Source organism: Corvus kubaryi, unplaced genomic scaffold, assembly GCF_017639235.1.
Source record: "Corvus kubaryi isolate FWS band 111438036 unplaced genomic scaffold, C.kubaryi_AGA036_p1.0 69, whole genome shotgun sequence".
NCBI lineage: Eukaryota > Metazoa > Chordata > Aves > Passeriformes > Corvidae > Corvus > Corvus kubaryi.
The window spans coordinates 8333979-8358353 of record NW_024582057.1 but is presented as its reverse complement, the minus strand read 5'-3'; the positions used below and the strand labels follow the sequence as shown (position 1 = coordinate 8358353).

At 42.1% G+C, this 24375-nt stretch overlaps 2 protein-coding genes across 3 annotated transcripts; one reads left to right on the top strand and one right to left on the bottom strand.

The window, feature by feature from the left end:
- BPHL (biphenyl hydrolase like) lies at positions 1–19899 on the top strand. The gene is made up of 7 exons (XM_042049021.1): positions 1–174; positions 3044–3147; positions 5687–5853; positions 10033–10186; positions 12498–12629; positions 16297–16420; positions 19468–19899. Exons 1-7 carry the CDS (start codon positions 65–67, stop codon positions 19553–19555), a joined length of 879 nt encoding a protein of 292 aa, XP_041904955.1. The 5' UTR covers positions 1–64; the 3' UTR covers positions 19556–19899.
- LOC121674569 (tubulin beta-2 chain) lies at positions 19844–22625 on the bottom strand. 2 transcript variants are annotated; one of them, XM_042049020.1, is made up of 4 exons: positions 22475–22625; positions 21711–21819; positions 21332–21442; positions 19844–21118 (listed from the first exon to the last, which is right to left on the bottom strand). In XM_042049020.1, the coding sequence occupies exons 1-4, from the start codon at positions 22529–22531 to the stop codon at positions 20058–20060; spliced, it is 1338 nt and encodes a 445-aa protein (XP_041904954.1). In that variant the 5' UTR covers positions 22532–22625; the 3' UTR covers positions 19844–20057. The 2 variants fall into 2 exon arrangements, with proteins under 2 accessions (XP_041904954.1, XP_041904953.1); XM_042049019.1 differs by having other exon boundaries at positions 21332–21448; positions 21717–21819.
- Positions 22626–24375: the final 1750 nt, after the last annotated feature.

The following is a 24375-nucleotide window of genomic DNA, read 5'->3' as shown; positions in this document are numbered from 1 at the left end:
GAGGGGAGGCGGGGCGGCCTCTCCGTCTCCTTCTCTCCCCGCCGGGCCGGCCTCGCTGTGCGGAATGTTTTGCCGGAGCGCGGGCCGGGCCCTCCGGGCGCTGGTGCTGCTGCAGTTGCAGCCGCCCGCCCGGGCAGTGCCGCTCACGGCCCGGGGACCGGCCGCCTGCTACGGGTAAAATCCACAGCCGCCACCTTCTTCCTTTCCCCAGCTCCCTCCTCCCCTCCCGCGGCTTGGGGAAGGGGATATTTGTCAGACGGGCGGTGGGATGGACAATGTGTTAGCAGAGGGGGTGTGGACTGGATTGGGAGGGCGGGATGACAAGGTGGGGACTCAGGCGGTATCCCGAGGAGCCTGCTCCTGCTTTTCCTGTGCCGCAAGAATCTGTACCAGGAAGGCTCCGCAGCCCCGTCTGGTCACCTGTGCCTGTCACCCTCCCCTCTGGTGGTCCCCGCAAGGCAGGACGTGCCGCTGACCGCCTGCCCCTTTGGCCACCTGCTGCTGGTAAGGGGCTCCCTGGAGGTCGCCGAAGTCGCAAAGAGAACACATGTATCTAATCTGTATCACACTGCTTATTCCGCAGATCCTGTTGAAGGAAACTGACATAGTACCGTAATTTTTTTTCCCCTGCACAGATAAAGACTAGGTCGTATTGTAGCATAGCTGGAACAGAGGTAGTTCCCAGATTAAGTTGCATTCCTACAGAGTACGAGGTGAAGTACAAGATCTGCCCACTCTGCATCTGTGCTGCCTTGGTAAACACAGGCAGTATGTATCCAATGCTCCTCAAAGAGCTATACACCTTGACATTACTAATTCAAAATACCAGGGTGGGTTTTTTGTTTTGTTTTTCTTTACCACATTTTCCAATTCTATCAACCAATGGAAAAAACATTCTTGCTGACAAGCGCACTATGAAGTGATTTCAGGCTCACAGCAATTTGATATTGGGAAGACCAAGTCTGCCTTAGGTGTTGCCAGTTTCTCAGTGCATAAAAAACCCAACTCATTTGTTGTTAGTCCAAAAAGTATTGAAAATACCCTCTGTGTAAAACTCGTGGATTTCAGTGGACTTCACACCGAGGCACAATCCAAGAATGGAAAAGCATCGCAAACTCGGCAATTTTCTCAAGCCCCTGATGTTAATAATTAATCCTAAAAACGTAGAACTATGTGGAAAAAAAATCTGAGTCAGGAAAGCAGAATATGTAACTGTCTATTAAACTGTACATCTCTAACTTGTTTTTAAAAAGGTAACAAAATGTTGATTATTTCTGTTTTGTTAGGAACTGAAAGTGGTTTTGGCAGTTATTATTTATAAAGAAAAAAATCACAAAATTCTTAAAATTCAATGAGAGTGATGTGCTGATATGCTGTGGTGAGAACTATAATAAAATACCGGTTGAAATTAATGACAAACCAAAAGATGGCATATGAAGAATAAAAAAAACCCTTATAAAGAGAAGAAAGTGAAAGTCAGTATTCATAAAGGAGGTAAGGCAGCAATCTGAGTGCTACATGCAGAATTTGAGTTGTGAGGTGTATAAACCACATCAAATGTGATACACAGACTTTAAGGAGGTTTAGCATTACAGTCAAACTAATAATTTGGATCATATTAGCATAGCAATTCAGCAGAACTCACTGAAGTTATAATGGCATAATGAATTTCTTGCCACAGATTTGCATTTGCACTCCAGTTCTTAAATTGGATCTGCACATAAGGAGCTGATACTATTCTGCACAGTCACAGCTTTTATTCAGGCATGTGGCATGGGTTACATAGACACAAGATTTTATGTAAAATCGAAAATGGCTTTGTGTTGAACAGGGTCTGTGGCTTAACTTCCACTTAGGTATTGGGACACTGCGTTTGCAAGCTATTGTTCATTTTTCTTATGAAAAGGGTTTAAATTAGTGGGATTGTTTTTACCTGTAATCCACCACTTTCAACTCTATACATACTGTAAGTAGTTCAGACTTTATATATTAAAATTGAATTTTTAATGAATTGCCCAATGCATATCATGTAATAGGGATTATTGTTACATCTAAGACTGGAAAACAACATGTCTCTATGCACATGAAATCCACAGTGATTGGATTCATAGGGCAAGAATATTTAGTCTAGAAAAAATGAGGGTTAATCAATAGGTAACCAAATGGGAAGATTTTTATCATATTACCTTTAAATAAAATGTGTTAGGCTGTTGAAAAGATGTTTTACAACCATTAGGGCACAAATTTGCCTGGGAGAGCAGATGCAATGGTTTATACTGTTAAGAAGATACTTTGAATCTATGCTACTTCTGCTTTCTCATTAGGTGTTTGTATCTAGACCTGTTTCTCAGGTCACTTATCTGCTTACACGTGTCTTGCTTTGTACTGAATATTAGTGTAGGGGTTTAAGTGATGGCCTGTGCAGTTGGTTTCTGTGGTGGTTTTCTAGTAGGTGGATTTATTGCTCATGTGGTGTTTTCCAATTAAGCATTATCTCCTAGTGAGATTACACTGACAGAAATATTATTATCACATTCTTCTTCTCTGCTCTCATCTCAGTGCAAAGTGGTTTTCATTGCAGACCCTGTGGTTCATGAGGGACAGCAACAATAGATTGTGGTTTCTCTGGCAGATGAAGAGGCTCAGTTTAGTAACAGCAAGGTGAACACCAGCCATTTCGAAAGTTACGCTGTGACAGAATGAGGTTTCTCCTCTCTGATGTATTTATTTCAATGTTTCTGTAGCCATGTAAAACTGCCTTTATGTTTTCCTGGTTGTACCGTCAAGACATTTTTTTTCCCCCTATCCTTTAGCCTGGGTATGAATGCTACATAGTGGTCACAACTGAATACTTCTCTGCTCCTGAGAAGCTGTTTTTAGTCTTCTGTGCACCCATGAAAGGCAAGCAAGCCATTACAATCTCACACTACTGTCATTAATATCTAGGAAAAGTAATTATTCTGTATTCCTGGAGTGACTATGTAGTAATGAAAATTAACTGTCTGAATGTTTTCCTATTTCTTTCCTCTTTCCCTATCCCTAGTACTTCAGTAACATCTGCCAAAATCCAGGTGAACGGAGTCCACCTGCATTATCAGCAAACAGGAGAAGGAAGCCATGCAGTTCTTCTGCTTCCAGGAATGCTAGGTTTGGAGATTTTATCTTGTCTTTGTAGAGCAACCACCTCTTTATCCATCTGGTCTCAAGCAAGAATGCATAAAAATATTTTGTAATGCATTCAACACCTGATTATGGAGCGTTTTCATTTTAAAAAAAATTGCTATACTTAAAACAGAAGGGAAAAGGCAGAGTTGTTGCCATCAGTTAACAGTTTTTAGAGGATTTCATTTATCTCACCAGGCACCTTTTATACAATGTCTGGACTTACATAGTGGTCACTTCCACTTTTGGATTTAACTGTGCAAAGGTGGCATCCAGGACAGGTGGCAAATAGCTACACAAGGTGGAAAATAGCAGAAGGGGGGAAAAATCAGGTCAGCTGTATTTGTTACACAGACTGAATTATGCATTCCTTTTTAGAAGCTGTATGGACTCCAACTGGATTAATAGACATAATGTAACCCTTGCAGTTTATTGTGAAAAAGTCACTGTTAAAACTTTTTTTTTTGCTTGAAGATGTATTTTCACATTTTGTTTATTCAGGGCAACATCATTAAGATTCTCAGTGGCTTTTTGAGATGGACAACAGGTTCTGCTAGCTAAGTGGTGTCTGTCCATCAAACCCACTGTTTTTGATAACAACCTTTTAAAATTAACACAGCCTATTTTTTCTGGGTTCTTGCAGTTCTAAAGGGCCCATCAGACTTACCAACAGTTCATGGCAGGCTGTCAGTAGGACTGTTACTGGACTCAGAGTTGGACTAATGCTTACTAGAATTGCTGGATAAGATGATAAAATGTCAGGAACTGAAGAGCAGGAAACATTTGTTCTTCTTGGCAGCAAATTTCCAAGTCTTCATGAAGTGGTTCTTTCTTTCAAAGAATTCTCAAGGGGAGGGTGGAAAAAATTAATGCTAGTTGTCCTTCAAGTAGTCATATATTTCAACCTATTGATTTTAAACAGCTTTTTAAACTGGCAATCCTGTTGCCAGTGCAAACGCTTTAAATAGAAATCATGTATTTCTTCAGTTGTGAACAATATTATTATTATTGTTGTTGTTTACTGTTGTTATTATATGTACATTGCTATTGTGCAATTAGCATTATTGCAAACAGTAAAACTTAGGCTTAGTGTCTTTAGCCTTATAAAGTTTATAGTTTAGTGCTTTTGGGCAACATGTGGGAATGAACTTCACATTCTGACCAGTGCATCCTTCTTCCCTTTGTCAGAAAACTGACACTAAGTTTTCAATATTATTTTATGCTACTTACAGTATTAACACACTAATAAGTTTGTTGTGGCAACAAGGTAAGTGCTTTTAGGTCACCAGAATTAGTCTCTAGACTATTTGTAGACTACATTCAAACAAAATAGATATATCTCTTTCTAGCTACAAAAATACTAAGAAAACCAAGAGGACACAGCATTTATATATGCTCTCAGTCTTGTGTAATTTTTAAGTGATAAAAATATAGTATAACAAGCATGCTCATGGCGATGCAGAGGTCACACAAGGCCTCTGTAAGAATATGAGATTAATCAGTTTGTGTTGGCATTTTTCTAACATCCTGATATTTTGCTTCTGACGAGCTGTTAATTGGTTTTGCAAGAGATCATGTCACTATGTAATCAGTTCATCACAGAAGGCTGTATACAGCCTCTTGTATAACTTAGACCTGTTGGTGGTATCTGAGGACAGATTTCTCCAAGTAAACAGAAAGAAAAACATTAAATGCCTTTAAATGGCCCTTTTAATATAGCAATGGATAGCCAATTTTATATTTCAGCACATTAAATTTGAACGAGTTTTACCTAAACAGCATTTAATACTGTTACCACATGACCACAACACAAGACAAACTGCAGTCTTACCTTCATGCTAGATTACCTTCATTCGTAGACAGCTTAGTGCAATAGATGGGAGTACTTCATTTTTAAATCCTTTGAAGGTCTGAGTCATTAATAGAATAAATGGTTCTGCTTCAGAAAAATTGGCTGTATTTGGCTTATTTTTACATATTAGAAAAATCAAAATATACAATTTTACACTTCTGTGTCACCACCGTCCCCTCAGCAAACAAAGTATTTAAAGGTCAGCTTTGAGCACCAATATTCTCATAGAGGTGCTTTATCAAATAACAACCGTCTGGCATGGTGCTTTTCACTTACAAATTTCTAGCAGAATATTCCTGCCCTTTCAGTTTCACCTGTGATGTCCAGGTAAACAGCAATGACCATACTACTGCTTTAAATCTGTTAAAGATAAATCCCTACTCAGTTTAAGAGAATGTATTTAAGCACATGTGAGAGCACTGTTCTTGATAACCTTTCATACCTACCAGAAATGGTTTGCTCTGAACATACTGCAGATGCTTCTAAAGATTTTAGTTGTGATACTTCCTGTCTAAGAGTTGCAATGGATAGTTACAATTAAAGAGTACTTCACTCGCTGGATAATCTCTTATTTGGAATAAAGTTACAAGTTTTTCCCAGTTTCCCTTTAGAGTATGTATACTATGTATGCATTATGGTGGTTAATAAAATTGAAAAATTATAATGTTTCAGGGAGTGGTCAAACTGATTTTGGGCCGCAGCTTAAGTCTATGAATAAGCAACTTTTCACAGTTGTTGCTTGGGATCCTCGGGGATATGGAAAGTCCATTCCTCCATCTCGAGACTTTCCTCCAGATTTCTTTGAGAGGGATGCAAAAGATGCTGTGGATCTTATGCAGGTAAATCTATTATGAGATTTCATTCTTTTATTCTTCCTTTTTTTTTTTTTTTTTTTTTAAAGCTGTTTTCCTTAAATTTTGAGAAGGACAAAGGTTGTTTCCAGCAGACAACAGATTATGGAAAGACCATACAAATGAAGGCTTAAAAGTGAGCATATACACACTGTTCCAGAAAATATTTTCTTCTTCCACCTATTCTGCAAGATGCATAAAGGTTCAGCAGTGGGAATGTGGGAATTAATATAAAGCAATATGCTTTTATTCCAAGACCCTACCCTAAGAGGTTTGCAGCCAAGAACTATGTAAGTTTAGGTAAAGTGTGTGTAAAAAACAAAGTCTATGCAAAGTAGCTTAGTTGAAGGGATTACCGTACTGAAAGGCTCATAGAAAATTTTCTATTGAATAGAATCTTGGTGTTATGCCTTGAGCAGCCCATTTAGGAAACATTTGATTCTAAAAATTAATTTGATGCTTTGCATTTTACAGCAGATTACTGAAATCATTGTGAGAAATCAAAGTCTTCCTGTGACCATACCAAATCTTACTAACTAACACAGCAGTTGCGGTTATAAAGAATATGGCCTAAAGCTGTTATTATTTCTCCTTCTTGAAGAATTTTTTATTCAAATCTGTGTTTCTGTGTTCCTCTTTTATTCTGTCCTATAGCTGCTGACACTATTTGCTGGTTTAGTTTTAACTAATACTTTGGCTTTTTTATATTAAGATGTACAGTCTCTTCAGTCATGTTAAGAGAGTTGGCAGAGCATTAAAATTCAAAAAATATGAGGCAAGATTCAGACAGTCAGTCCAACTGTATTTCTGTAATAAACAATAACCTTGCTGAAAACCCATCTGAAACTGGAAATGTGGCCTTCCTGGTGTATTCTGCACAGTGAACCAAAGTAAGTCTGACAGCAGAATCGGGATTAAGACACAGATTTGCCCTCTAACCATAAAAGCAATCTCTCTGCACTGTAAATCTCCAATGTTTTCTGCTACACTAGCAAAGAAAATAAAGATGCTGCCATGAATAGGTGACAGACTTGCAGTCTAAATGGTTGTAACCCCCTTCTTGTCTCTGTTCAAATACTAATAAATGCAAAATATTAAACAGAGCTTTCCTCAAAGGGAGTGTAACCATGTAGCTTGCAGCCAAACAGGACAGCAGCCTACCAATCTCTAGAGCTGCCAAAGCAAATGAGACATAGCATCCTGTTTTTTTGAAGATGTTTCTCAATATAAGCATGTAATAACAACTTACTAAAACGTTACCAAGCGTGGGTAACTTGCTTCTATTTTAGGATGTTATAAAGGATAGCACAAATCCCAAGGAATCATTCCAACTATGATTTCCAGAATATAATGGTTTACATTCATCATCCTGCCTACAATCAGCCAAAAAACACATCCGTATGGGTGAGCCTCTAGAACCTTTGTTCTAGTCTCCTTCAGATTCTGGTGTCTCTGCTGGAGCTGTGAGTGATGCAAGGTTTCTATGAAATAACAAAAGCTGAAATTCTGCAGAGTATTTAGCACCTTTATGCAGAAGACACTGTTCTGTGTCCCTCTTTGTGTTCAGTGAAGGAGTTTGCTTGAAATAGAAGGAGTATAATGCACCTAAGTCCTCTTTGCTATCTTCCACCCTGATGTCTAGCTAGCAAAGTCAATAGCATTAAAACAATTATTAGGAAAATAATGTGTTGATATTTAAGAAGTTCTTACTCTTCAAAGCTACTGTCCTAGCAAAAGGATGATCTTGGGCTTCTCTATGTTTTTGTAGATCACCTGTAACTTTTGCTTGTGCTACACTCCCTGTGATGCAGTAAAAACATACATATAGTGCTGAGTGATGTGGTATTGCAGCTCGCTGTTGTATGTGGTAATTGGATTGCATTTCACACAGGCCTGCACAGAGAAGGTGACTTCAAAATAAATTTTGTTCACTCACAGGGTGAAGGCAGCACAAAATCACCCACAGGACTGTGCTGTGCAACCAGCTTTCAGGTTACTGCCCATGTTAGGTTAGCAATCTGTAGTTCAAAATTAAAGTAAGCAAACATGCATGCCTTATCCAGCACAGCTGCTGTATCACGTTGTTTTTCTGAAGGCTGCAAAGGATAAATTAAATTTCTCCTGCTGGAAAGGCGTCCTAAGATACCCCAAAGAATTCATCAAGATAAAGGCTAGTGAACAAGAGAAATACTGGAGGCAAATAGATCTCAAATAACCTGTCATGAAGAATAAAAATTTTAATCAGCTATTCCATCCATCAGCCAACTTTGAGCTCCATAATTTGCTATTGTCAGTAGGGGAACAGTAGCAACATCAAAAACTTAACCTCTACAAGCACTGCTGCCAACCCCCAAAACCTGCCAAGACACCAGGAACACTTCAGCAGCACAATAATGAAAGTTGGACACAGACTAACTACCTCTTCAGCAGACCAGGGCCAACTTCTGATCGGCTGCAAAAATTCAAAGTTTCCTTTTCTTGCTATCAGCTCTTACACTACATGTCCCTTTCTTTCCCCTACCTTATTTCTTTTCTGTTTAGTAATTATAGCTTTGCAGAGTGAAATCTAAAATTGGTCAACACTACAGTGAGCAGAATACCAAGGATGAAGCCAAAAACTTAATAGGGATAGAAGTCTGCTAAATATCGAGTTGATTAGTAAAGTTATGCCTCACTTGAGCATCAAGTTTACAAGCACAGTAGAAACATCTTTTTCTCTCTCTGTAGTTGTTTCTCATTACCTGCATTTTTCCTTTCTTCTGTCACAACAAAGCAGGCCTGGACTTCCAACACCACCAAATACCAAAGCAATTCATTCAACTAACTTGCTCTTTTCCCTCCAAAAGTAAAATATCCTCCTTAATTACATCTAAAAGTCTGTAATTTCTGCAGAACAAACGCAAAAAACCCTGTGAAATATATTTTCTTGTGAATGAGTTCACAAACCAAAGTTTCTGTATGCAAAACTGCAAGGATTGCCTAACCACTGAATATCATTCCTCTACAACCTTCAGATGCATTTTCTCATGAGTGCCTTTACCTTCCCCACTCTTTCCCCACAGAAAACATAACATAACACACACAAAATCCTCTCTCCTGTGACTGCCAGTACTCCCTACCACATATAGTCATTTATGAGGAAACAAGAGTTTCAAGTTGTAGTAGAAAGCATTATCACAGAATCACAGAGTAAGCTGAGTTGGAAGGGACCCATCAGGATCATTGAGTCCAACTCCTGGCCCTGCACAGGACACTCCAAGAGTCACGCCATGTGCCTGAGAGCATTGTCCAAATGCTTCTTGGACTTTGTGAGGCTCAATGCTGTGACCACTTCCCTGGGGAGCCTGTTCCAGTGCCCAGCCACCCTCTGGGTGAAAACCTTTTCCTGATATCCAACCTAAACCTCCCCCAACTCAGCTTTGTGCCATTCCCTTGGGTCCTGTCAGTGGTCAGAATTAATTAAGGTCTTGGTTGTCATATTTTTTGCCCTATGCTTTCCTTTTCAAGAAGGAATTTCATTATTAATATTTTGAATTGCAACTCACCATGAAGTAACATTTAAAATATACACTTAAAAGCTTCAGAAAATGTAAATTAGCAACAAAAAATTGATACAATCCTTTAGAAAATACTTTAAGTATTTTTTGGTTGTTACAGAGCACATTTTTTTTTTTAGCTCAGCTAGTATCAGTAAATCAGATAGCTGGTTTCCATTTTTCAAGTCTTAAACTTTTCTTTTTCTTAAGTTTAGCCTAATCTTGGATTGCATACCATCCATCCTGTGATAGTCTTTGCCCACCTCGCACCAAGAGAATCCACAGATTCTTCATATCATCAGGCTCTCTGAAAAGGTCTTTTTCAATCAATTTTTCTTTTTTTTGGAGGGCTTTTTAAAATGCAGCAAGAATCTAATAGGACTACTGCCTGTTTCATTAAAGAGTTATAGAAAATTGAAATGGCAGGAGTAATTTCTTGTTTTCTAAATATTTGACCTGGTTTTTAGTATTTTTATGTATAGCAAGAAAATTATATCTTCTTATGAAAGCTAACTATAGTTCAGCTGTGTGTGTTGTGCCTAAAACTGTACAGTTAATTTTCAAGAAATATTTAACGTTTGGTTGTAAAACCAGCTGGTGATTTGCATGTAACTTTCTTGTATGAATCAAGGCACTAAAGTTTAAGAAGTTCTCCTTGCTGGGGTGGAGTGATGGTGGAATTACAGCGCTCATTGCAGCTGCAAAGTACCCAAATCTTATCCACAAGTTGGTTGTCTGGGGAGCAAATGCCAGCGTTACTCAAGAGGATGTGAGAATTTACAATGGTATGTACAAACTGCATGTTGTATTCTAAATGAATTATTTTAATTTCTAGTTGACCCAAGAATCTTAGTCATGCAACAGCTAAGTGGAGACAGAGCTGAGGACATAACAAACCTAAAGAGACAGGACACAAAATTCACTACGTTGCGAGGTATAGGGATAGATTAAATTTATAGTGAGAAACTCTCCAACAGTTACTCTAGGGGCAATATAACAGATTTTTTGACAAGCCCTTACCAACTTACCCTGATGAAAAGCAGAAGTTATAATAGATTATCAGTAGTTTTCAGAAAGTCAAATTTTTGTTGTTATAACAAATTCCTAAAAATAAATTCCAAATAATACTATCAAACCCCAGGTTTGATTTCTTACCTCAAATCTTGCACAACCTTTTTTAAACCAGGTCCACAGATAATCACTGGGCTAGTTCTTAACAGCTTTTGCTTCTAGAACCTATATAATATAGACGGCAAGAAAGCAATTTCATAACTTACTGTTTAAATTCAGGAAGCAAATGAATAATTCAAGTAAATGTCCCAAGATGTCTTTACCATTTGCATTCCTTTAGTTGATTATTATCATTAGAAAACCTTTGCAAAGTAAAGAAACATAGGATTTCTGATCCTTATTCCACTCATGTGAAATAGAATCTGAGATCGCTTCTCGCTATAAAGAAAAATAAGAAGGAATGGCTGGTGAACTCAGAAAGGGACCATCTTTCCTTTTGAACGTAGAAATGAAAAGAGTTAACTGTGTAGGCTCTCAACAAATGTAACCTGGTATAGTTCATTTTAGTGACTGGAGTTTGATTTATACCAGCTGTGAAATGCATCTGGCTTCAGCAAAATTACAAGTGTAGGTATTGCCCATCTGTATTTACCTCACCTATACTAACACTAAAAGTGGTAGTAGTAGTAATATATTTTTTAGTTCAGAAAACAAAATGCTTTCTTTCCCTACATGTTTTTATATTTATTAAATTTTTATTGTACATATATGAAATGCACATCTCCTCCCTGCACTACAGGCTAAAATGTAAAAGAAAAATTTTAAAAAACCCTAAAAAAAACGACAAAAAGAAGTCCTGTTTACATGGAACACCCACTGCAATGTTGGCCTTTGTCCTCTTTGTGGATTGTTGCTTTCAACATCTCTCCCTGGCTGATAGAGTTGAGAGTAGCAGCACAAGTCTTCTACAACTGGCTCATCAGTGCACCTCAGCTGCAGAGTTTCGCGGGAGTGACATGTGTTGATTTGGTCCTTTCAACATTGGCTTCTCCCTTCTCTTTTTAAGTTAATGCAAGCCCCATGGATAAAACAGTAGATTCTATAAAGGAAACAGTTGTTCAGTAGCACCTAGCCTGGGGTGAACAGACTCATTTTCAATTAGATGCTGTTATAAAACACTTTCAGTCACTGCTACCTTTGTCATTTGGCTGGACAGGTTCTCTTTGTTAATTAACACCTCACTCCTTTCTTCCCTTAATTCCCTTTTGAAACCAGTTAAAACCTTTGCTAGTGGCATATATTGCTGTTTGATGATTCAGTACTGTCCTGTTCTCTGCGATGCCAACTTTGTTTCAGACTTTGTCAGCACAAAGCTGTACAGCTGAAATATAGTTTAGTGAAAATAACCCTTTTGGATACGTAGTTTGTGAGCAGTACTGAAAATTTTAGAGGGAAATAAATAGAAGACTCTGATAAATAAATAACTAAAATGTCAAATTATTTGTACAGCCTTAGCCAGCCTGCCATGAGTCACAGGACTCTACTAAGTGGAGTCACTTGTTTTTGTGTAAAACTATGGCAAATATACCATGATGTCAGCCTGCTGGAATGTCTTAGTAAGAGCTTCCTTCCTCTGAGAGCTGGTAGGAGCCATGGAAGAACTTCCATCCATGAGTCAATGCAAAAGGCTAAAGGATATAAAAAAGAACTGCCACGTCTAGCAGTCTGTTATGAAACATTCCCATTTTTATATACAAAGTACCCCTTGAACTTCTCCTGTGAAAGTATTCCAAAAAGTTGTAAAACTTCTGATGGTTCTGAGTCCTTGGGTTATTAATTTTTTTCTGTTGTTCCTTGTGACCATAATGACAAGATGTTCCTCTACAACTCAGAAGACCACAGCAGAGATTGCACAACTGTCTTTTTTATACCCTTTCTGTACTATGAATTATTTAAAATACTCATTGCAGTTTCAAGTTTGAAATACATATTTGCAGTCTGGTTTGAAAACTTCCCTATATTAGGAGTGGGTTTTTATCTTGTTGCTGGAAAGGACATAACATATTTCAATGTTATTTTATGTAGGCATCCGAGATGTTTCAAAATGGAGTGAAAAGGTCAAGAAACCACTGGAAGAGCTGTATGGACACAAGTACTTCGCAGAAACCTGTGAGGCTTGGGTAGATGGAATATCACGCTTTGCTGACAATTCAGATGGTAAGGCTTTCACAGCGTTGAGCTGAGGCAATTAGAATAGCAGGCAGTCCTGGATAAAAAAATCTAACTACTTCTAGCAGCAGTAAAGGAAGGACTCTGCATATGGCATTAAAAGCTGGGTGTGACTCACACTCAGGAGTAATACAATTACTCTGTAGATGGCTCACAGAACAAGAAAGGTGCAGGAGAAAAACATTTATGGAAAACATTAGCAGTTGAGGCTCTCCTCTTGTTCCACCACAAAACTGCATTATTAAGTCATTGCTTTTGTGCAGGCTAAACAGAAAGGATTCTGCTCAGGCAGAATCTTTTTCTCCTCTTCTATCTCTGTGTACAAGGATTATCTCTTGGTGACATAGTTAAGATGTACCAAAAGTAAGGCATGCTCTTCCCAGTTTTTGCAAAATGGAGCTGAAAAACTCTTTCAAACCTAGTATGGTGTGAGTTAAAGAAGAAGGGACTTCAGAATTTGAGAACTCAGAACTTAAAAAAAGCATTTTAAAGACACTATTGAAACAGCTCAGGTGTTTAAAAATAATTTTAAAAATTGTAAACTAGACAATATAATTCTTTATCCCTGAAGATTTTTGCAATTACTCTACATAGACCTTTTCAGCCAAGGATATTATGAATAATAATCAGTGGTTCTATTTTAATTCAGAGGAAATTTGCTTTTAATTTGCCTAAAGCAGTAATGTATAATACAGAAAAAAGGAGTTTGTAACTTATACACATTTTCCTGTAGCTCCCATAATGAAAGATAGGTGATGTGCATTAACAGGCAGCAGGTACTACAACGAAAACGTTCCTTCATGTCATATTTTTTCCATAATTTTTTTGTATAGGATCAATGCAGCACTAGGATTTCTCCCAGTAAAGTGATGTAACAAATTATGTCCCAATTTTATTTTACCCTTTCTGGAATGCTTCTCCTTAAATTTTTTTTTTTTTTTTTTTTTTTTTTTTTGATATGCAAAGCCCAGTCTGGTGAATCTGTGGCTGTGACATCCTTTCACTGCCTGCACGTGCCTCAGACACTATGAGATTAAGTGGCTGTGAAAAAGAAGCCACCTAGAAACATGTAACAAGGAGCTGAATTACCTAGATGCTGAAACTGGGTCAGATATTGGAAGAAGCCTAATGTTTGCTACAAGAGATGAGCAGCTATCAGACTGCAGGTTCTTTTGCTGGGAAAAACCCGTTTTCCAACTTAGATTACAAACAGGCCACCTTGCAATTAAAGTCAAGACACTGCAACAAAGGCGCAGATACAGCAGATATAAGGAAAGGTGTTAATAAAACCCATCAGAGATAAAAGGAGGACAGCAAAGCCAATGTTGGTCAAAAACTCAAGCTGTTTTTAAAACTAGATTATTTTCCCTGAATGAGACAGCTTTTAGTGTGAAATACGATAAGAAATGACCTTTTAGAAGGAGCCAACACTTAAGGAAACTGAGTAAGTTACATAAAGTCTCAACAGCCAAGATTTTTCTTGCTGTTCTGTGCTTTTAGAGTAAATACAATTTAGTGGTTATGTTACAAAACAGTTTTAGGACTGAAAACTAGGAAATAATAGTTTGACTGCCAACTATCTCCCTAGATAAATAACCTCAATTTACTTGGTACTTGGTTCTGAAAAACAGTCAACATTTCTGCAGGTGTTAGAGGACTATGGGTAAAATGTTCTAAATGTAAATATTTCACTAGTAGTACTGCAAACGAAGGCTACATAAATAACCAAGCAATTGGTAAAACTCAAACAGCCTCTGACTTTAGAGCTAAGGAAAGCGTGCATGGATGAGCATTAATCTTACAGCTGTTGGTAGCTGCAAGGTGACAACTACAAATAGACAAAGTTATCTCAAAGAAAAATGGGACATAAAGCTCATCAAGGATGTTTTGCCCAAAGATTCCCTTGCAAGAACATGGGAAGAAGTTAGGCAACGAGTTTAGAAACTGTGTTACTAAGGGATGAGGGAAAAAAGGGGAGAAAATTCAGAGAAGTCTTTAAACAAAAGCATTAAAATTACTTCTTATGAGATTAATGACTAGTAAGCATAAAATTATGAATGGGCAGGAAAAATAGCCTTTGAATAGTTTTAGTGCAATTCCTATCAAATTGTTATGCATTTGTATTGGGTTTGCATGGCCAGGTTTTGGTCCTGGGGGGTTGCAGGGTGCCTAGAAGCTTCCCCTGTGTCCAGCAGAGCTAATGCCAGCCTGCTCCAAGACGGACATGCCACTGGCCAAGGCCAAGCCAATCAGTGATGGCAGTAACACCTGTGTGAAAACATATTTAAGAAGGAAAGAAAAGTCACTATGCAGACATTACTGCAGCCAGAGAAGAGCAGAGTGAGAATGTGTGAGAGGAGCAACTAAGCAGCCACCAAGGTCACTGAAGAAGGAGGGGGAGGAGTCCTCCAGGGCAGAGGTTCCCCTGCAGCCCGTGGTGCAGTCCCTGGTGAGGCAGCTGTGCCTCTGCAGCCCATGGAGGTCCACAGAGATGCAGAGATCCACCCACAGCCCATGAAGGAGCCCATACCAGAGCAGATGTATGCCCGAGGGTTTCTGTACCTGTGGGAGGCCTGTGCTGGAGCAGGCTCCTGCTGGGACCTGCAGACCTATGGAGAGAGGAGCTCACAGTAGGGCAGTTTTCCTGGTAGGACTTGTGACCCAGTGGGGGACTCATGCTGGAGCAGGCTGTACCTGAAGGACTGCACCCCATGGAAAGGTGACCCATGTTGCAGCATTTTGTGGGGAACCATTGCTTGTGGAGTGGACTCATGTTGGAGATGTTAGTGGAGAACTGTTTCCTGTGGGAGGGACCCCACGCTGGAGCAGTGGAAGGACTCCCTGAGAAGCAGCAGGAACAACCTGTGATGAACTGACCATAACCCCCACTCCCCATCTCCCTGCACCACAGGGCACAGGAGGTAGAACCCAGGAAGAAGCTTCTAAGACTTATTTTACTTCTCATTATCCTACTCTGATCTTGTTAGTAATAAATTCAATTAATATCCCCAAGTTGAGTCTGTTTTTCCCACGATGGTATTTGGTGAGTGCTCTCTCCTGGTCCTATCCTTATAACTCAGGAACCCTTTGTTTTGTTTTCTCTTCTCTGTCCACATGTAGAGGGGAGTGATGGAGAGGCTTAGGTGGGTGCTTGGCACTCAGCCAGGGTCAATTCATTAGAGCATTGCAGACAGCAAAGGGCCTGGGAGGTGCAACAGGTATCAGTACAGCCTAAGTTAATTTGTTAAAAAAAAAGTAGCAAATCGTGTAACGTGACAACCACTGTAACAAAATGCAGCTTAACCTGAGGGCCATAGGACTCTAAAGCTGAAAAGAACAAAGCTGGGAAGGAGATTCATGTATCAGCTTTGGAGAGTCAAAGAGAGCCTGGGGGAAATGCAGAACAGAAGTACTTCATTCCCTCTATCCTTTTGTCCTATTATCCATTAATGGAGCCAATAGCAGTGAAGTAACATTTTGGAGTAAGAAATGTTAATTATAGTCCTGCTTACATACTTCTGTAGATTAATCACACACTATCCACAAGGAGAGGCAGTAGCTAGAACCCAGCGGAGTTCAGAGTCCTTTACGGAAGCAGTTTCATCTGTCATACAATTTTAAAGTAAAGTGTAACCTTCATTTGTTTTCTCCCTAGGTAATATCTGCCAACAGTTGCTGCCAGATATTAAATGTCCCACATTTGTAATTCATGGTGAGAAAGACCCTTTGGTCCCACAAGCTCATGCAGAATACATTCATAAGCACATCAAAGGCTCTCGGTAAGTTAAATGATGGAGTTTTTATATACCGTTTTTGGAGAAATGAAGCAGTTCAAACAGTGTTTGGGGGGAAAAAAAAAAAAAAAAAAAAAAAGGTATTTGGGCAAGTTGTCTCTGCCACACAGAGAGCTATTCTAAACTTCCCTAGAAAATTACAGTGCAAACAGGGTAGCTGGGCCTTTCTTGCAATACAAAGAGTACAGTATTTTAATAAGTTCCTTCCTAAAGCCCTCTGAAATGAAGTTCATTTTCCTCTTTTCACTCCACAAACAGAACCACTACTCCCTAAGATTTATCGAAGCAAGCAAACTTGTTTTTATGACCATTGCATTCCTTTTGCTGTAAGAGACCTCATTTCTGTCCCATTCAGTTCAACAGAGAATTTAGATGCTATGAATGGAGAGAGATTCCCAGTTATTAAAGAGAGAAGCACAGTTTACTTCTGTTTGCTCTGCCCTACTGATGTGAAGAACAACCTCAGAGATTCTGTTTCCACCTGTCCCATGAATTTTCAGTGTTTTTAGGAAAAGCAGAATGAGAAAAAGATGTACAGCTGTGCTCAGAAATATTACTATATAAACAAGAAAAATATCAGGGCACCATCTGCTTCATGTGTGATGTGGTTTAACCCCAGATGACAACTCAGTACCATTCACTCCCCCACTCATGGGATCAGGGACAGAATCAGATGAATAATAATGAAAAAACCCCTCATGGGTTGAGATAAAGACAGTTTAATAGGTAAAGCAAAAGCCACGCATGCAAGCAAAGCAAAACAGGGACTTAACTCACTGCTCCCACAGGCAGACAGGCATTCAGCCATTCCCAGGAATGCCAGGCTCCATCACACATAGCAGTTACTTGGGAAGACAAATGTCATCCTTCCAAACATCCCCCTTCCTTCTTTCCCCGGCTCAGTATGCTCAGCATGATGCCATATGGTATGGAATATTCCTTTGGTCAGTTGAGGTCAGCTGTCCCAGCTGTGGCCCCTCCAAACTCCTTGAGCACCCCCAGCCTCCTCCCTAGTGGGGCAGTACGAGAAGCACAGGCGGCCTTGATGCTGTGCAAGCGCAGCTCAGCAATAACAGAAACATCTATTATCAACACTGTTTTCAGCACAAACCCAAAACACAGCCCCATAATAGCTACTGTGAAGAAAATTGACTCTATCCCAGCCAAAACTAGCACAACTTGAAAATTCCAGAAATGCTTCCTATAAAAAGCTGGGATTTTACCAGCTGAATTCTCCTCATAAATTTGCACACAAATGCAAGCGTTCTATTACTACTTAATAGCAGACTGTGATGATTAGCACTGGAGAACAGAAGTAGTGAGGGGGGAAAAAAAAGCAACACGTTTTTATGAATACAAAGTGTAGGGAACTGTTTCACTGGTGTTATCTCGCTGCAAAAATGAATGATATTATCTCAAAGCCAGGCACACTGATCATAGTAATGCATGCTGCCGCAGGAAAGATGAGAACAAGAGATCTTCCTAACAATCACATGCAGGTGTTTTATTTCATGTCTGCTGGTTCCTTACTCCTACATGCCCTGCTCAGAACACCTATCATCCTGCTTGGTTTCACTGCGCTCCAAAATACTCCAGATGCTGACTAAGGCAAATTATCCCAAAAAACTAGACAAGGATCTGATAGCTTCTCTTTGGAAGACAAGTCAAAGAGGAAACGCTGTTAGAAATTGCCGTCCAATAAAGTGTAAAACAGTGATTCTTTGCATGTCTTTGTGCTGAAGTGCTCCCCTGTATGCATATTTGTCAGAAAAGAAACCAGATTAACGGTGTTCTCAGAAAATAACACTTGGGTACATGGTCCTATTCTTCCCTGGTTGTATTGGAATTGACATTTTCCATTGTGAAGTAGAAGGAAAAAGCTTAAAGTTTACTTTCAGTAACACATGCTTCTACCATCAGCTTTTCTTGCCCTGATTTTTATCTAGAAGTAAAGTAGAAAAAGCTTCTTCTGATTATAGTGCAGGTACATTGCTTGTTTCTCTCATGGTGGAAGACTGTGCCATCATTCTGCATTTGCATGGTATGACTGGAATTTGGTGGCATTACCAGCAGTAGGAAATAGCATACACAGCACTATAGGTTTGTGCATCTGTGTGCTGCTTAGTCTTTGAAGAAACAGACTTAATAAAATTCAGACAATTCACTAGAAAAGCTGGGTATGTTCACATGCTGCTGCTCTTTTCCCAAAACAAAACAGCACTTGTCACCACCAAAAGAAGGTCAGTCCCTCGTGTTATAGTGGTACTTTGACATGAAGGCAACAAAGTATCAGTCAGAATGGTTTTAGCTCTGTTGAAACTGCTTAGTATATGGTAGCACAAACCAATTTAAAGAATTTCCCACCCCCATATAAAGAAGTGTACATTCTTGATGTATAAAGTTTGTCTCAGATAGAAAGCAAAAGCGAGTGGAATTTTAGGCATGTCAAACTCATATTCGTATTACAAAGATTTAACCTTATTCACAGGTACTACTTCTAAGCTTTTGGTATAGCCAGAGAAGTTCTGACTTCCCTTCTTATTTTAATGGATCAATGGTTTTAGTTTTGGATTGTCTTTTTGCAAAAAGATGAGACAAAGTACAAATAATAACCAAGTTTGGGTCATGACAAGGACTCTGCATTTCACTGCCCAGCACAACTACTGTTCTCTGAAAGAGGCAAAAGTGCTCAGGTACTTTACATACCTTTCAAAGATGCATCCTACATAAGTTTTGGAATCTTATCTTCTGTGTAGATCACCAGAAAGGTTTCTAGAAACTGGGTCTAGGACAAAAATTTCTTTTAGCCATATTTTATCCTCCCCAAAGTGGGACAAGTAGTATGGTTATTGCTTCAACTGTTGCTGTGGTTCACATTCTGAACCACATGTAGAGGGACAGTACTTAAAATAAGAGTTACTACAGTTACCTACTGGGTAACCAAGAGCAAGGAAAATGCAACAAGTATTTTAATTACCTGTACTCACAGAATAAAATGTATAATCAGTGTTTGATTTTTCTCCTCTTTTAAGGCTGCTTCTGATGCCAGAAGGAAAGCATAATTTACACCTGCGTTTTGCGGAGGACTTCAACAGAGAAGTGGAAAATTTCCTACGCTGACTTGGACTGTAAAACACGTCAGAGGTGCTTGGCCTTTGCCTTGTTTAGAAATATAAGCTGGCTTTCCATTTTCAATGAAGTTATAGGTAGGTTTGAGTCCTGTAAGAAAAAACATTAAACATGTTTGCATGAGAAGGATATGTCTTAAGAACACGTAAGCCTCAGTGATCAGAGCATACCACTGTACTGCAAGACTTCTGACGTGTCCTTAAGCTTACTTGTTGCCACCCAGGCTGAACAGTTGTTCTTTGTCCAATAGAGGTGTTAAGAAAGACAGAAAACATGATCTAGAATGCATGCCTTTATGAGCTCTTAATATTAAAGGACAAAAAACATTGTAAGAATTAGGATTCAGATGTGTTACATTGAGAAACCGGCCAAAGTCACAAATGCTGAGAGGGTAATTGGGTACATAATTTCTAGAAAACATGCTTCACCACCACTATCAGAAGTCATTCAGATGCATGCCTGCTTTACAGAAGTTCCTTTGATACCAGAGGGCTTAAGCCTCATCCTCCTCTCCTTCCTCTTCAAACTCGCCCTGCTCATCAGCAGTGGCATCCTGGTATTGCTGGTATTCGGAGACCAGGTCGTTCATGTTGCTCTCGGCCTCCGTGAACTCCATTTCATCCATGCCCTCGCCGGTGTACCAGTGCAAGAAAGCCTTGCGCCGGAACATGGCCGTGAACTGCTCCGAGATCCTCTTGAAGAGCTCCTGGATGGCCGTGCTGTTGCCGATGAAGGTGGCGGACATCTTGAGGCCGCGCGGGGGGATGTCGCAGACGGCCGTCTTCACGTTGTTGGGGATCCACTCCACAAAGTAGCTGCTGTTCTTGTTCTGCACGTTGAGCATCTGCTCGTCCACCTCCTTCATGGACATGCGGCCCCGGAAGATGGCGGCCACCGTCAGGTAGCGGCCGTGGCGGGGGTCGCAGGCGGCCATCATGTTCTTGGAGTCGAACATCTGCTGCGTCAGCTCGGGCACCGTCAGGGCGCGGTACTGCTGGCTGCCGCGGCTGGTCAGCGGGGCGAAGCCCGGCATGAAGAAGTGCAGCCGCGGGAAAGGCACCATGTTGACCGCCAGCTTGCGCAGGTCGGCGTTCAGCTGGCCGGGGAAGCGAAGGCAGGTGGTCACGCCGCTCATGGTGGCCGACACCAGGTGGTTGAGGTCCCCGTACGTGGGAGTGGTCAGCTTCAGGGTGCGGAAGCAAATGTCATACAGGGCCTCGTTGTCAATGCAGTAGGTCTCGTCCGTGTTCTCCACCAGCTGGTGCACAGAGAGGGTGGCATTGTAGGGCTCCACCACCGTGTCCGACACCTTGGGCGAGGGCATGACGCTGAAGGTGTTCATGATGCGGTCGGGGTACTCCTCCCGGATCTTGCTGATCAGGAGGGTGCCCATGCCGGAGCCCGTGCCTCCGCCCAGCGAGTGGGTCAGCTGGAAGCCCTGGAGGCAGTCACAGCTCTCCGACTCCTTCCTCACCACATCCAGCACAGAGTCCACCAGCTCAGCGCCTTCCGTGTAGTGCCCCTTGGCCCAGTTGTTGCCAGCCCCGCTCTGACCTAAGGGCAGACCAGAAGCCAGGTGCCACATTAGCGCCCCAGGCACAAACAGAGAGGATGCCACTGCCCCTTCCCTAGGGGCTCCTCCCCTCACTTCCATCCCCACTCTGCTGTGGGGATTCAGGTTCCCCAAGGTCACTCGCATGCTCGCTCCAAGTCTTTCCTGTGTGTGGAGTTCCTGCTCTGGAACTCCTCCATCCCGCAGTCACTCACCAAAGACAAAGTTGTCAGGACGGAAGATCTGTCCAAAGGGGCCGGAGCGCACGGAGTCCATGGTGCCAGGTTCCAGGTCCACGAGGATGGCACGGGGGACATACTTGTTACCTGTGGGAGGAACCAGCACCGGCGTTACAGCCTCGCAGTCGGCAGCCAGCATCACAGGAGCCCTGCTGTGCTCCCATCCACCTCCCTGCATTTCTCTGGAGAGGCACTGTCACAATCAAGACTACCGTGTTATCAGAGCCTTTCTGAGAACAAAGGTCTCTTAGAGGAGTCACTGGCAGATGACAGCTCTTGTTCAGGGATTTTTCCAGCCTCCTTGAACTGAGCCTGCCTCATTTATTTAAGGACATCTGAGGAAGCAGACACTTACCGGCAGCTTCATTGTAGTAGACATTGATCCTTTCCAGCTGCAGCTCACTGTCCCCATGGTAGCTGCCCGTGGGATCAATGCCATGCTCATCGCTGATGACCTCCCAGAACTAGAGGAAATTTTTGAAAAACGGCAATTAGCCAGTTCCAGTGGAAACAGCTGGCCAGTGCCAATCACACACCCCCAGCGCAGCCCATGCATTCCACGGCCCTGACCACTCCCTTGCATGGCAGAGCAGCTGCTGGGTGGGAAGGTGAGTCAGTGCACAAGGGCTTCGCTGACCACAGCAGCTGAACTAGCAGGGGGCAGACGAGCAGCCAGAGCACTGAAGTGCAAGTTAATTCCTTTGTAGCTTGTATCCAAAGGGTGACCACCTCTGGCTATGTCAATTTGGTGTCCTCCCATTGTCTAGCACTGGCTTAAGACCCTTTAGTCACTACAAGATGGCAACACCTGCACACGTTCGGTGGTGACGGGTAATCCGTGGCACTAAAGCACCTCCCGTTCCCTCCGCCCTCGGGAGCCGGCGCCGTGGCCACAGAGGGGCGAGGCAGCGGGAGATGGCCGCGGCTGCCTGCAGGAAGGCTGGGCACGCCGGACGGGAGCGCGGGCATATCCCTGCCCCGCGGCAGCTCAGACCAGCAGGGCCGAGAGGCACAGGGGCAGGAGCCACGGCGCCTCAGCAAACCCCGGATCGCTTTTCATTTCGGGACGGAGCTGCGTGCCACCCGCAGGAGCGCCCCGCTGCCCGCGCCCGTCCGTACCTTGGCACCGATCTGATTGCCGCACTGCCCGGCCTGGATGTGCACGATCTCACGCATGGTGCCGGTGTCCGAAGCCGCCCCTACTGCCGCCGCCGCCTCCTTCGCCGTCCGCACTCGCAGCTGCGGCGGCCGCGCCCCTCGCTGTCCCTTAAATCGGGCGCCGCGCCCCGCCCCCGGTGACGTGCGGCGGGAACGGCGTGGGGCGGGCCCGGCCCGGGCATTGTCTCCCGCGCCCCGGGCTGGTCCGGTCTGGGGGTGGCAGGTTACGGGCCCCTCCACGGGCTGAATGCCGCTGGCTTGGGGCGCCGGGGGAACCTCGCCTTCAGCCGTCGGGGAATAGGCAGGAATCGGACACGACACGGCTCATCTTGAGGTGAAAAAGAAAACAAAACCGCCTAACTCTTCTTTGCACACCTGTTGGAACTCCTCCTCTCGCTTCCTTCGCCTCTACTGCGCCACAGCAGCAAAGCACATGCTGCTCAGTTTCATTAGCACCCTCAAGCCTGTATTTCTAGCTTAGGCCTGCTTGATCATGTTTCAGTATGTTTGAAGCACAAGCATAATTTTTCTATAGCTCGGGCACCTGAAACAAGCAGAGATTGGGTAGTGATGTTAAAACCCACAGCTACTTTCAAGCACGAAACTGATTTAGGTAGTGCTGCTCAATCTGTATATGTGGGGCTCTAATTTCAGGAGCACAGAGGGTTGGCATGAGATTTTATGCTGCTGCTGAAGAATGTTTTCTTCTGGGAGTTATCCAGCAGTGACAGCAGTTTAACATCCACAGGAATGGGATATCTTTCTTTTCTATAAGTGAAGTTATGTTGTGTGTTACCAGACACCTGCCGCAGATCTCATTTTGGAAAACTTTGAATCCTGCTTGTGGTATCTCTGCTTGATCTCTCATAGGAAAAAAAAAACGAGATAAGCACATGGTGGATGTCCAAGGGAGGAGAGACAGTTCAAGGATGGCAAAGAGGATATAATCGAACCAGCTGCAATACACATCTGTATCTGCACTGCTACCAAGGAGAAAATCTGAAACAAATTTCAGCAGGGTCTATAATGTATTGGGCAGAAACTGTTGAACTTGATTATAAAACATTACTTGATTCACAGCTCTAAGTTTTTTTGAGAAATGAAAGTAGCTTTGCCACCCAGCTGGTCAGCCTTGAGGACAGCTTTACACTTGCACCAGGGAAGGGAGATGACAGCCACCATGAAGCCAGGAATAGGCTGGTAAAGAGGATGCAAAATTATGTACCTTGTGTTCAGCATAATAGGACTGGAGAGAGTTCACCTTAAGCACAACATTGTAGTGCCAAGGGGACAGCATGATAATGCAAGCTCTCAAGCTTTTGCCAAGTATCAACAGGCTCAGCATAGTTAACATTGTTTATTTTGTGAAGTCTTTTGAACTGTCTCCTGTAACATCCCTGTAGGCCAGTTGATGAGGTATGGCCTAGATAAATGGACAGTGAGATGGAGTGACAACTGGCTGAACTGCCAAGCTGAATGGCTTGACATCAACAACACGAAATTCAGAAGCCAGCCACTGGTGCTGTACTCCACTGACTGATCCTTGGCCAACACCATTTAACTTCTTCGTTAGTGAGTTAAATGGCAAGAGAGTACACCCTCAGCAAGTCTGCCGATGATACAAAACTGGGAGGAGGGACTGATACACCGGGGGGTTATGCTGCCAATCCAGAGTGACCTCAGTAGGCTGGAGAAATGGGCTGACAGGATCCTCATGCAATTTAACAAAGGGAAGTGTGAAGTCTTGTACCTGGAAAGGAACAACCCCTTAAACCAGTTGGCTGGGGACCACCTGCATGGAAAGGAGCTTGGCCAAAAAGGACCCTGCATCCTGGTGGACACCAAGTTGAACATGAGTCAGC

Coding starts and splice junctions, on each gene's coding strand:
- BPHL (XM_042049021.1), top strand. CDS start 65: ATGTTTTGCCGGAGCGCGGGCCGGGCCCTCCGGGCGCTGGTGCTGCTG. Junction 3,148..5,686: donor TCTGCTTCCAGGAATGCTAG/GTTTGGAGATTT, acceptor ATAATGTTTCAG/GGAGTGGTCAAACTGATTTT. Junction 12,630..16,296: donor CTTTGCTGACAATTCAGATG/GTAAGGCTTTCA, acceptor TTTTCTCCCTAG/GTAATATCTGCCAACAGTTG.
- LOC121674569 (XM_042049020.1), bottom strand. CDS start 22,531: ATGCGTGAGATCGTGCACATCCAGGCCGGGCAGTGCGGCAATCAGATC. Junction 21,820..22,474: donor GCAATCAGATCGGTGCCAAG/GTACGGACGGGC, acceptor AATTTCCTCTAG/TTCTGGGAGGTCATCAGCGA. Junction 21,119..21,331: donor TCCTGACAACTTTGTCTTTG/GTGAGTGACTGC, acceptor GTCTGCCCTTAG/GTCAGAGCGGGGCTGGCAAC.